General features: G+C 50.8%; 3 protein-coding genes across 3 annotated transcripts; all 3 read right to left on the bottom strand.

Annotated features, from left to right (window-relative positions):
• Positions 1-7,516: 7,516 nt before the first annotated feature.
• On the bottom strand, positions 7,517-8,068 carry BGW36DRAFT_428407 (uncharacterized protein; the record flags this gene model as incomplete). The annotated part of the gene is made up of 1 exon (XM_046220547.1): positions 7,517-8,068. The coding sequence occupies one exon, from the start codon at positions 8,066-8,068 to the stop codon at positions 7,517-7,519; it is 552 nt and encodes a 183-aa protein (XP_046071330.1).
• Positions 8,069-8,427: 359 nt separating this feature from the next.
• Positions 8,428-10,409, bottom strand: BGW36DRAFT_297171 (uncharacterized protein; the record flags this gene model as incomplete). Its single annotated transcript, XM_046211335.1, has 2 exons — positions 8,428-10,298; positions 10,358-10,409. 2 exons carry the CDS (start codon positions 10,407-10,409, stop codon positions 8,428-8,430), a joined length of 1,923 nt encoding a protein of 640 aa, XP_046071331.1.
• Positions 10,410-11,116: 707 nt separating this feature from the next.
• BGW36DRAFT_397952 (mitochondrial division protein 1) lies at positions 11,117-13,293 on the bottom strand (the record flags this gene model as incomplete). The annotated part of the gene is made up of 5 exons (XM_046218346.1): positions 11,117-11,383; positions 11,434-12,263; positions 12,315-12,503; positions 12,552-13,146; positions 13,207-13,293. 5 exons carry the CDS (start codon positions 13,291-13,293, stop codon positions 11,117-11,119), a joined length of 1,968 nt encoding a protein of 655 aa, XP_046071332.1.
• Positions 13,294-13,566: the final 273 nt, after the last annotated feature.

A 13,566-nucleotide genomic window follows, 5' to 3' on the forward strand; every position in this document is an offset into this window, starting at 1 on the left:
TCATTCGCTCCTCCAGCTGTGCCCGCGCAGCCTCAGCTTCGCGTCGAGCGCTGCGTTCTTCTTCAACAGCCTGGAGAGAAAGACGGGTGGAATTTCGCTCCTTGCGTAGCGTCTGAAGCTCATCTTCGTATTGCCAGGCCTTCTTCTTCCAGCCTTCCATATCGGCTTTGATTTTGTTGCTTTGGGCTTCTAGGTCACCTAGCGCTTCCTCCAATGTAGCAGTAAGCTGCTTTTCGGCATAAAGGTGTTTCTCAATAGTCTTGATGCGAGCTTCTTGGTCTTCGATTAATTGAGGGCTAACCAGTTCTCTGCTAGTATGACGCGAGCCGGGAGGAGAGATGCTTCCAGGGTTTCCAGATGCAGCAGCAGCAATAGAGGGCAAAGGTGGCAAGGGGATTGCCGGCGGGGGGGATGGAAGAGATGTATTTGAAGTGCTCTTGCGAAGATTCGAGGTGATAGAACTAGTACGTTCGGCGGTATCATGTCCGGTATTCTTGAGCTGAAGCTATTGATTGATTAGCATAAAACATTAAGTGGACGGAATGAACGGATTCTTACCTCAAGCTGCTCAATACGGACACGATATGTTTCAACATCACGTTCGAGCGTGAAAACCCTTGCATTAGCTTCTTCGAGAGCTTGGTGGCGCTCGCTCTGCATGATAGAGAGCCGGTTGTGATGTTGATCGAACGTGCTCGTAATCTGTTCCTCGAGCTCTTCTACCAATCGAACGCTCTTTTGTTTCTCGGCCTCGATGTCCGCGATCGTAGCCTCCTTCTTCTTGACGAGCTGCTCTTTCTCTCGCACCTTGTCTTCAAGGGTAGCCACCAATGTTGCAAGTTCAGTGACTCTAGATTCATGCTGCTCAGTGAGTTCTTTAACTTGCTCGGAGTTTCCTCCCTGGGCTGCAAGCTGTTTAGTCAGATCTTCATTCGCGTCGATGAGAGTGGCATATTTGCTCTCCAGGGTCTGCTTCTCCGAGACAAGATCTTCCAACTGATCAGAGACCGTGACAGGACTGACTTCAGTTTTGAGTACCGCAGAAATGGACTTAATCAAGCTTGCCACGTCGTCCTTCGAACCCGACATTTCCACCTTCAAAGCTTCAATGGCTGCTTCGTGCTTGGCATTCAGTTCTGCAATCAGAGAATCATGCTGAGCCCTTGCAGCTTCAGCTGCATCTGCTTTAATCTGAAGATCGGCCAGTTCACGACCATGGCTTTCCTGCAAAGTGGCCAACTCTTCCTTATGCGAGTCAATGAGAGCCTTGTGAGAACCAATCTGTTCCTCAAGCTCGGCAATACGTGACTGATAGACTGCGGAATTAGCATCATTCGCCTCTTTGGCAGAAATGTGTTGAGCTAACTGCTCTTGAGCGGCAGCATGAGATGCGTCCAGACTCGCAATGGTCGCCAAATGGGCTGAGATGGTAGACTTGTGCCCCTCAATCTCAGTTTGCAACGCTTCAACATGAGCATTTTGTTTTTCCCTCGCCTCTTGGGCTTGCTTCAAGGAAGCCACATTGTCGTTGTTTAGAGCCTCGAGATATTTGGCATGTTCGGCTTGAATGGTATCAATAGAAGATTGCGCAGCGAGGAGCTCGGCAGAGATTGACTGATGTTGTTTTTCGGAAGTCTGAAGAGATTCAACTGCAGTCTGGTGTTTACCCTTCCATTCAGAGAGTTCCGCCTCGAGTTGACCAAGACGAGCCTTGTTCTCTAGCTCCTGGCTATCGGCGGGTGTGGAAACAGGGCGGTCATTCAAGGCCTTCTGCAGACTGTCGATCTCATCACGCAGTTCATGTTCTCGGGTCTCGTGCGCTTCGTGCATCTCCTTCATCTGGTTCTCTTGCTGGAAGATTTGGTCACGCATTTGAGAAACCATTGCCATATCCATTGGCTTGGCACCTTGTAAACTTGAGCGTTCTCGCGTCAAGCCGGAAATGATGGTGGACTTCATTTCCATCTCCTTCTTTACACTGGCATTCTCTGCCTCCAGGGCCTGAATACGCTCCATGCGGTGGTGAAGCTCGTGCATTGCGGCATTTAGGTTCTGGTCGAAGTTCTGCATTTTTTCAGGTCGTTGTTCAAACTCTTCGACTGCGATGTTACGGAGCGAGGCGAGAGATCGATGTGCCCGATCCACAGTTGACATGAGATTTTGACTAGTCATTCTGCGAATAACTGGAGCACCGGGTGTCACGGGCGAAGTTGGTGACGAGGACGATTTGGATTTCTGTATGTCTGCCTTCAATTGCTCAACAAGCATGACGGTATCCTCGTGTTCAGCCTCAAGTTGGGCATACTTCTGGGCAATCAAGTTCATGCCTTCCTCGTGCTCCCGAAGAAGCTGACGCAAGGTCTTAAGCTCTTCTTCTGATTGGCGAGAGCTTCTGTTAGACATGGATCCTTCGTGTGTCGAAACGACGGTAGTATCAGAAGTGTCCTGCGATAGACCCGATTGCTCGACCGAGGATAACTCCGAGGAGAGCGATCGCGAAGATGAGCGTTGTGCGCCATCTTTCGTCTCCTCGACCTTGTCGTTCTCTAAAAAAGATGCCGGTCGGGAACCATCTGCCGGGGTATCGCTGGGCAAAGAAGCATCGGCTTGGTGAGGAGTGATATCAATATGGTCTTGCAGCTCGGCCATAGTGCGCAGAGCTTCCTCGTACTTGGCAGCGAGGAGATCATATTCTGTTTGAGTTGTTTCATGCTGTACACGGAGGTCCAAAAGTTCCTGGGTGACACTGTCTAGTTTCTCCGCGACGAACTTTGATTGGGCCGGGCTGTGGTCGAAATCGTCACTCTTCTCATTTTCTTTGGATACTTTGTCCAAAGCAGCCAGACCAGAATCGCCAGCATCTTGGTCCGGGGTCTCTTCAACCTCAGGGACCTGGTCAACCAGATCCTCGTCATCATCCTCGGGAATCGCTGTTTCCGCGGCTTCAGTCAAGATGTCAAGAGTGTTGCCGCGATTTCGTGCAGACCAGCTCTCCTTTGCTAGTGGAAGAGCCTTAGCGAGGTCTGCCTCGGGCTTTTGAGATTTGCCGCCATTCTGTTGGATATGATCCAATTCGTAAAGAAGGTTGTCCAGTTTTCCTAGACTCCTTTGGCGGTCCACAACATGTTCAAGTCGGTTAATCTCACGTTGCATCAGCTCCATATCCTGATCAGACTCGGCAAGGCGTTCCTCCAAGGTGGAAATGTAGTCCTCGCAGTTTGCCTCGTTTTCTCGCGCGCGAGCAATCTCTTTACGAAGCTCGTTCAAAACCGCCGAATTCTTCTCCTCGCCACTAGATTGGCCATCAAGCTTGGATTCGAGGTCGTGGAGATAGCTTTCAGTGTTGTTTTCACGATCCATCAGTTTCTGCACCCGAGACTGTAACTGTGTGTTCAACGTCTCCATGTAGGCGCACTTGCTTTCTCGCTCGAGAAGAGAGCTTTCAGTGTTGGACAAGGAAGCCCTGGTGTTGGAAAGAGAAGATTCCAGGCTCTGAATAGTCTTCTCATACTCTAGCACAACCTGCTCGACTGATTCAGCAAACGAATGAGAACGCTTCAGCCTTTCAATGGAGTTATTTTCGATCGCCGCCGCCAGCTCGTCAGCGTCTTCTGTGTTGAGGTCAGAGGCCTTGCTAATTTCGGAAATCAATTTTGCATGGCGCTGGCTGAGAGATGTATAGCTTTCTTGCACATCAAGCAGATGATTTTGTAGCTCCACCTCACGGTCGCTGGCGCGCTCTCCGCGTTCTCCCCGCTCGGGCTGCACGACAGTCTTTCTCTCTTCAGCTTCGGCGTTGCGAAGTTGCTGGCGCAGAAACGCGATTTCTGCTTTGAGCCGTTCAATCACGGCCTGCTTATCGCTCTCATCGGTGATTTGCTGAATGCGAGGTTTGCTCTGGATGGCCCTGGCTCTCTGTGCATATTGTACTGTGTTTAAGGTCTCGCTCAAATGGAACTCGGCTGGGGTAACGCAAGCAACCATGTAGGTAATTGCTGTACCTCCCAACGAATCCTGGAGGAGGCGGGTCAATTTAGAATCGCGATACGAGACATGGGCACCAGATTGTCGTGAAGAAAGTTGCGAGATGACTTTGCCCAGGCTAGCCAAGCCCGCATTGATGGAAATTCCTTCCTTAGCTCGTTCACCCGAAGCACCGGTGTTTTTCAATCGTTCACTTCCAGCCAAATCAACAAAGTGCAGTTTACTGTCCACAGTCACGACGGCATCTGACGACGTGAGCGACTCGACTGGTACCGACATTCGCTTCTCCCTGGCAGTCATCATGGACGCAGGGGATTTTCGCTGAATTAAGTTGAGACTGAAAACAGCATGAGAGCGGGATGATTTGGCGTTGATTGCAGTCGCATCAGTTTGACGAATGGTCGAGCCGAAGTTCAAAGCGCCGATCAGATCGTCGAACGAGTTGATATCCACCTGGCGGAGCCCGGTCAGGATGATTCTGCCTTTTGTGTCCTCTCTAATTGTGACAGTGCTGCGATCGCTGGCTGGTGTTGAGTCTGGTAGGAGAAGATCTCGAAGGTGTTCGTTGTATATCTAGATAAGCGTAGCGGTTAGCTCAATATATTCCAATCGATATCGAATCAACGCACCTCAACATAAGTAGCCTTCATCTGCCAATTCTTATCCAAAGCGGCTCTATTGAAGGCCTGCGGAGAGCCCATGGAATATCGCGAGGGGGTGCGCAGCCCGGAGGATTGGGTTCTGTTGTGTTTTGTGCCATCGAGCTTTTCGAACAGCAGCTGGGCAGCACGCGGGATGATTCCTAATATCACATCAGCACTGCTTGACACGTCACGTTGGGTGAAAGCGAACCCATAGCTCGAGCATCATTCTGCTCCCCGGGGCCGGATGTGCCCATGGTGTACGATTTACCGGCACCGGATTGGCCATACGCCAGAATGGAGACATTGTAGCCCTGCAAGAACGAGTTGACGCTATCACTCAGATACTCCCAGATACCGCCCTGGTCTATCGCTTCCGGAAAGACCCTGTCAAACACAAACAGCTTGCGGCCCTGGGGAACATCGACGGCCAAGCTGGTGGGCGAGGTGACATGGACCATGGAACGCTGGAAGCGCTGCGGAATCAACTCGTAGCCCGGATCGGTGGGTCGCAGGGGTGGGCGCACACGGACGGCTGCATCGCGAGGTGGTCAGTAAACATCAAAAAACACCCCCCACGAATACGCACCAACTTTGACGGCGGTCTTGCTGTCCTCGTCGGATGCGCGACTGCCACCAGGTCGACTGCCTGTGCTCATCCGGCTTGTGCTTCTGGGAGGGCGGATCATGGCGCTCATGGGGCGCGTTGGCAAGCCTGTGGGCGATCCCGGGGGAGAGACGGTCATCGTGTGCGATTATGATTAAGTTCTTCTTCTTCTTCTTCTCCTGTAAGCTCCTCCCGTCGGCCTGAGCCAACCCTTTTTTCCCTTTGTTTTCTTCGATGTGTCGTTTTTCGATCTTCAGTCTCAGGGCTCTTCGTTAACGGTGGGAATGTCACAATTAGCGCGGCGAATCGGTTCCTGTACGAGCCAAAACGAACGATGGGAACAATAGCAGGCAGAAAGGCGTCCTGCGCGCAGCCAGTGCCAGCCACTGATAGGGTAGACAGGCGTGTCGTTCAAAAAGCGCCCCCTATTTGGCGGGAGGATCCGCGACCGTGTCAAAGCTCTAAGCGCAGACGGCGGTGCCGAGACGTCACACAGCAGCGGTGAAGAGGATGCAGACAGTCAGACACGCAGCAGAACACCGAGTCAATGCTGGAGCAGGAGGAGTGAGGAGGAGGGAGTGGTGAGAGCAAGACATGGGGAGGTGATAAGATAATTATTATCATGGGTGTCCAGGCTGGCCGGGAAATTATTCGAGTTTGTCCAGGGGAGACTGCGAGTCCTTAGGCGGGCAAGCGTGGACCGTAGCGCCTTTTTAGTCTTTACTTAAGTCTGCGATTATTTAGCCTCGACTATACACTATCCACCATCCACTATCCACTATACACTTTCTTGTACTGGCTGCAAGACTCCGCACCGCTCTCCTGATGCCATGGCGAGGGCTGTTATCCCCGTGTCATACACGCCCCTGACACAGCTTATACACTTTCACTTTTCAAACGACCGCACCAGGGTTAACTCTCAACGATCGTGACAGCCAACGAACCGCGCGGCAGGTCGGAACGGGCAGCCTGAGGCCCACCGTGACAGCGTCTGTTGGACTTGGTCGTTGGAAGTTAGCACACTCAGCCCAAGTTCCTGCTAAGACATACTAAGGCGGCCTTGAGGGATTAGTCTTGACCATTACTAGCAGCTAGTTAGTAGGTAGCAAGGTGGTTCGCGTGGCAGTACTGCGGCCAGCATACAAAGGCGGTGGTCAGGGGTCTCCCAACTCAATATTCAATTATTCTGTGGTTGCCATTCCTCATACACTTTATATAAGATACGGAGTACGGAGTACAAGTGAAGGTAAAGAGGTAACGAACTGTGGAGATCCGAACTAGGACCAGCTCACACAACATTAACCGATAATACTATCATTATTAGTAACATGTTGACGTTGCTCAATTTTGCTCAATTTCGCTGCCCGCACTCTAGACAGCGCTGGTCGTCACAGTATTACCAAAAATACGGCTACCTAGTGGCTAGGTAGCCGTAAAGTACCGTCATCAGCGTACGGTAAGTTTGGCGCACGTTGTTAGGCGCCCCACCAAGCCCCTGACCAGCCGTCCAGCCAATCAGCATGCGCGACAGGGCAGGTTGAAACAGCATTAAAAGATTAATTCCGCCAGTTAAGCCGCAGCTTTGACGATCCCAGCCTTTGCATTTTTATTTTTGTTTTATTTTATGTTTTGTTTTCCCATGATTATTTAGGTTTTATTTTTTACGTTCATGACGATAAATCTTGTCATTGGCTGTTCGTTTAGCGCAAAGACAAATGTGGTGCCTGGTTCTTGCACGCTGAACTCTACCGACGCCATACGTAGGAAAGCCCCGGATAGTAACACAACCACCGTAATAATAATGTAAAACATGGATAGTGAAGAATCGATTGATCAATATTCCCACGACCTCCGTCAGCATCGGCATTAATCCATCCATCCACCAATACATGTAATTCATCAATCCAATCGCATCTGCACCCCGGTTTGCCTCACGCAAGGCGCTTCCTCGGCAAGCCACGTATCACATGGTTCAAGGGATGTTCTGCACACATGGACGAGAATTTTCGTGTTGGTTTGCAGCTGCAGCACTGCATAAGTGCGTGGCTGGGATGCAGATCTGCGCCAGGTCTTCACTCAATGTCGACTCAGGAGTTGCTGTGAGTTGTGAACATTCTTTCTATTCTACCAGATTCCTATGTAAGTGCATGTGACAATCTATAAACAACCACCTATATATGGAGATATATAGCCATCAATATTTGAACTCCTCCGATGCTTTCCCATGAGATCAGGGCAAACCATCTACAATGCAACATTTCATCCGTTCATGGAGATCAACCGTCTAATAACACGTATCATAAACCACCCTCGCATCAACATTTGTTTTGGGGCTGTAATCATAGCCACAATACTGCACCTCCACCCTCCCCTGCACCAATCCCTCTACATCCGAATCAGAGCCATCCTCCCTGGTAGTAGTCTTGTTTCCAGCATCGAACTCCCTCCACACTATATGTATTTGGGAATGAGACCGGGTGTTCATCCGTTTCCGGATCTGAGCGGCGACTCGCTCACGGATTACGTCTTGCCGATGGGCCGTGAAGACCGTGACATGGCATTCGTCTCTTGCCGTTGTATTGTAGTGCAGTTGCTGCTGAGTCAAGAGTGTGAAATGGACGAAGCAAGAGTCGAGGTTCTGCAGCTCGGAGATATGCATGATATACGTCGTATGCGATGAGGGTGGTGGGATCGTGAATGTGAGAACTACATCGCTCGTCCCGAGTGGCCTGCTACGGACCAGGGATGGGGATCCGGGTTTTAATGTGATGATGCCGTTTGGGGGGAGCGAGATGGTGTGTTTGGCCTGTGGTTTGCGGAGGGCATGGCGGGTCATAATCAATTGACCAATTGATGAATTGATAGTTTGGTAATGTTGATGTTGATTAAATGATTCTTTATCACATGAGATCACTCGATGCTGTCGTCTGAAGATACAAAATATTTTTAAAATATAAAGGAAAAATGTTAAGAATTAACAAGGTCATGACGTCAGCGGGCCTCATCCGAAAAGCCTCGCGAACAGCAAATCATAGAACATAACAAATACTTCTAAGAATAATAGACTCTAGTGTCATGGCGGATATTGCAGCCTGACGGGAACCATTCTCCATTAGGCGGTTCCCACTACTCTAACTACGGATGTGCATTATCGTACCATGGACAGGTTAGTTAATGTAGTATTATCAGACTATTCTACACATGCCCATGCAATTTCACACGATATAAGCAGGTGTGATTCCCTCCCCAGTTAGACTTCACTCGAATAACGACTTTGTCCACCCGTAATGTGGGCAGGTCAACAATCGCATCGAGTGGAAAGCGCTGCACAGACTCGCCATGCAAATCATATTCCCATTCTCCAAGTTTGAAAAACGATGGTCCAAGGAGACGATCGTTTGAGTACGCTGACTCTGACTCCGATGGATAAGCTTGATGAAGCGTTGCCATTATTGTATTCAGTAACGAAGACAGTGACGGAGGAGATGTGTTTGTATTCTGCTTCGAAGAGGAGGTTGTTGATTGCCAGCCACCGAACCATCCCTGTCTCCTAGATCTACTCGTCACCGGCGTTTCGGTCGCTGCAGCCGTGGCTGCGTCGTGGCTTCCATAATAAGGCTTGAATCGTGCCCATAGTTCCATTTCTCGAGGCGCGAGTTCGGGATGCGGTGACGCGCCAAACGGGATCTGCTCGACAACGACTTCGTTGGGAACTGTGCGCTGTCCCAGTTGCACTGCAAGCTGGGCCTGGCCGGTATTCCCCGGCGCGCTGCACCAGCATTCGCCGATATCGTCCCAGGGCTGTAATGCGGTTTCAGGGGGGTTGGGAAGAGGTGGTTGTCTTGATGTCAAGAATGGATTCTGGAAGAATCGTCGGATGAATGTCCTGCGCGTGCCGATACTTGGACTGGTAAGCATTGGGTCTACACGAGCCCCTAGTCCTAATGAAAGGAAATTGATTTGGGGTAATGTTTCTGATAGTGGTTGCACGGCTGTGATTTGTTCGACTACGCGTTTTTGCTCGGAGTTCAGGCGGTGTACATCTCGGGACATGGATGAAAGTTGCAATCCCAGTTTGTCAACTTCGCTGGTCAGCTGGGTGACGAATCGTCCTTCGGTTTCGTTGAGGGGTAAGTAGCTGACTTGTCGATGTGCAAATGGTTTGATTGGTGTAAGCCAAGTAGTGAAAAAGATGGCTGCGGTGATTATTGCCATGGAAACATTTATGACGGTGAAACCCCAAGGGATTCGCCGACGAGTTTCTCGTTGGAAGGTCTGTCGTTCTAAAGGCGTAGGCAATAGGCGAGGTTTGTCCACTGGGGGAGCCGTAAACTCTGCAGTCGACGGTCGTGTACTCTCAATAGAACTCTCTACATCTTCCCGTTTCATCACATTGCTTGATATGATTGTTTTTGCTGCTGCTGTCCTTACTGGAGACGACTCAGGACTATCTGTCGTAGCCGTCGGATCTGGCTCATCCGCCGTGTCGTTTGCCCACGTCAGTCCTGATAGACGTCGAGGGGGTCTTCTGATGTTCTGTCCCTGACTCGTTTCTGCTTCGTCATCAAATGCCTGTCTTCTTTGCAGGTCATCCTTGTGCAGCTCGCGTTCTAGTCTCCATGAGACGACAGACTCATTCTCAAATTCCTCGTCACGTTGCGGGGAGCTCAGCAGCACCGAAGAGCCGCGATTTCTCCGAAACCCAAGCGAGGGAAGGTGTGGGTATCGAAAGAACGAGAATCCACGGTCCGTCTGTGGCTCCAGCGGACTGACTCCATTGGTAGCAATAGCGGGGTTGAGACTCGGAGCATTAGGCGTTGAAGTAGTCGAGATGGTATGTTGAATTGGCGGGGATGGTGTTACGGAAGAATGTACGCTGTCTTCTACCCTGCTCTGGCTTCTTCTTTTAGTCGGGCTCTCAGATGCTGCGCGCAAGGTTGCGTGGAGTTGCCGGGCATCAGGAGTTGTCGCCCGTAGTGAAAATGAGTTTACTGAAGAGACTCCCTCAGAGCCGAGACGTTGTGAGCGTCTCGGCGGGGATTCGGGGCCGAGAGAATACCGTCGTCCTGCCAGAGGTCAGATTACATGTAGGATATTAAAGTCAGCAAGAATAGAAGCTACTCACCTGAGGGACTGTAGGTGGGATCTACCTGATGAGCGCTCCGCCTGGGAGGCATCGTTTGGTGACTATTTACTGTTAGACAATCGATGCAGCAAGTGAGAGGAAAGAGAGAGATACCTTCGTAGAAAATGTCTGGATTTGACACGAATTGTTTACAGTTGACCAGCCAATGACATGCTCAAATCCTACAGCCGTTTGGTTAGCTTGTCTGCGTTGGGGGCAAGGCGAGAAATGACGTCTTCCCATTAATTAACATTCAAAGACAGTGTCCGTTATACTCACACGATCGAGGCCAAGCCAGATCGTGGCCTAACTATGCTGCTCGCTGCACGCTGTCAGATCTGGTGCTGCAAACGAATCTGAAATGGCCCGCGAGATACAACAATCATGAGCTGAGTAGTCGCGAGGTTGAATCAAAACCAAGCTGTCGGTCTAGAAGTAGTATAACCACGCAAACGCCACTCTCTTTTTCTTTATCTGTAGCAGTTTGAGTGTGAAGAAACTGTTCTGTGCTGTTCGAGGCTATCAGACGCGGCGCAAACAATCTCGGCCCACGCGTTAAGTTGTTGTACGCCACGTGGCCCGTGCGCGTCTCTTATCGAGGAATCAACAGTGTTGCTACTGCTACTCGCTTCCTCTACGCATGTTAATAATTCTAGTTTTTGAAATATTTATCGGATTACCCTCATATACTACATACCCCTGTATAAACAATGCACCAAGAAGTAATATAATACACAGTCAAATCTATCATGGCCGGGTCTAGCAGGCCCAAACTCCAATGATGCCGTCTTTGCGGCCTTCTGTGAGGTATCCGTCCTTGACGCGGACACGCTCGACAATCGACGATGTGCTGCCTTCTACAGCCCCTGCACCGCAGTCCCAGTGGTGGCCATCGGTCTTATCGTACACCTTGGCAACGCTCTCGCCCGCCGCGCAGACGATGCGTCGAGAGTCAAACATCATGCTTGTGATGGGGTGGTCGTACGCAAACGCGTCATGGATTGATCCGGTACGGAGATCCCATATCTGCTCAGAGTCAGTCTGGTTTGTAGTAAAGGAACAAGTTGCCTGCTAACCCGTATGCTTCGGTCCAAGCTGCCAGTCACCATGTGAACGTCGTCAAATTGTAGGCACGTAATCGGGCCGGTGTGGCCGACAAGACTTCGATGTACTTGACCGCTACGAAGGTCCCATAATCGAATAATACCATCCGCCGTGCCGCATGCCAGAGCGGCATCGAAACACTGGAGAGCACCCACAAAATCGGCCGATGCATCTGGTAGGCGTCCTGTTGGTCGCCACTGAGAATTCGAGCTAGTCGATATTGACGTTGACGCCTGCGCAGCAGCCCAGAGAACATCCAACGTCTGTACACACCGTCCCTTGACCAAATCCCATTGTCGCAGTGTTTTATCCGAGGAGCCAGAGATGAGAGTGTTGCCGCGGAAATGTAGAGCAGTGACCTCATCAACATGAGCCTCCAGTGAAAATAGTTCGCAGTCTTCCATGTTGGAAGATTGCGATGACACTGTTTCTTGGTGAATAATTTCGTCTCCTGCTTCTGTTTCCTCGCTGCTGGTTGGTTTGTCAATACTGTTTGTGTGTTGTACATGTTGAGCACGGCTGAGATCCCAGATACGAATGGAGGCATCCATGGAGCCTGTTGCAACAAAATTGTCCTCTACCTGTAGACATCTGACTGACGCGTGATGACCCTCTAAAAACCCAATACACCTTCCTTCATGAAGATCCCACACGCGAACAGTGTCGTCTAAAGCTGCACTGACCATTGTTCCAAATGGATAGTCAAAGTCAAGTGCCGTTATTATGTCATTATGAGCTGGGATTTCCTTGATGCTAGTGCCGGGTTCAAAGTGTTCGTGGAGAATTGGCATTGACTTTTTCTCTACAAGACCCAATTAGCATTCGACCACTTCCCTGTGTTTGACGAACCCACTTATAGATCTGACTCTCCGGCCCCGCGGTGGTGATGGTAGCTTCTGGTAGATAGACTCCGACATGAACGAAGCGTCGAGGGCAGGGTCCTCAGCAGGCTCGTTCGCCTCGGACTTTGGTGTCGCTTGCGCCGTAACCATTTCCTCCTGCTCATCCTCCATATCCTCTATTTTATTATCCAGCTCGACGACTATTAAAAGATTAGCCAAATGCGCATCCACCGAATCAACCCACATACTCTTGTTCTCCAATTCCCCCTCGTCCAGCTCTAAGCCGGCCAGCCGATCCAAGACAATCTTCCGCATATTATTCAGATTCGCAATCTTACTATCAATCTCATGGATCTCTGCACTGCACATATTCTTGCGAACGCCCATCATCTCCAAACGCCGATTCAGCCGGTTCCGCTCCGTCTGCAGCCCATTCTTCGTCGGCGGGAGAGATTTGGTTGGCTCAGAACCAGTAATAGTCTTTTGATGTTTCGAGCTGCGTCGATGGTGAGATTTCTCCTCGGGTTCGGACTCGGGGAGAGTGGCTTGGAACCCTTGGAAGAGAGAATAGGTGCTCTTGTCTTCGGGGATGTTTGCAAGGAGGTCGTCGGGAAGGGAGGAAAGTGCTCGCGACTGAATCTCAGCGGTAGATAGCTTGGAACGCACCAGATCGGTGGGCGATGTCTGGGCGAGTGCGAACAGTCGTCGTTGAGCCGTGGGCCGCCGCAGTTCGCGGTGGATTTCAGTCAGGGCTGTTTGGAAGTGGGTGTCAGTCGTAGTCGGGCCCATGAGGTGGTTCGCCGTAGACGTGACTTTGCGACCGAACGCTTCAATATGGCGTGTCTGGTTTGATTGACTGTGTTAGCGTACCGATCGTCTCGCTGAATTGAAGGGGGTGCGTACCGTCAAGCCAGTACCCAGGAGCGAGTCGTCCTGAGATGCCGCGTCCCATCGTTCGGGATGCGAGCCATCGTAGCCGTATTCCTCCATCTGGAGGAGTGGCTGGAGGCGAAAAGCTCGGGGGCCGTAAGAAAACCACGAAGGCGCAAGTTGGTAGCAGGTTGTGTGTGCCTTGCAGCTGGGGACAGCATCTGCTGGGAGAGAGATGTTGTCAATGTTTGGCACGAGATACCGAGACGGTCGCGTAATTTTACAGACAGCTCGCCCAGCCAATATTACAGGGTTGCCGCGGCTGCTTGGCTGCTCTTGTGTATCGTACCGTACAGAGCAGGTCCCCACTCGATAGCCGTCCAGTCCTAAATA

The sequence above is a fragment of the Talaromyces proteolyticus genome (genome assembly GCF_021365285.1).
Source record: "Talaromyces proteolyticus strain PMI_201 chromosome Unknown BGW36scaffold_7, whole genome shotgun sequence".
Classification (NCBI taxonomy): Eukaryota; Fungi; Ascomycota; class Eurotiomycetes; order Eurotiales; family Trichocomaceae; genus Talaromyces; species Talaromyces proteolyticus.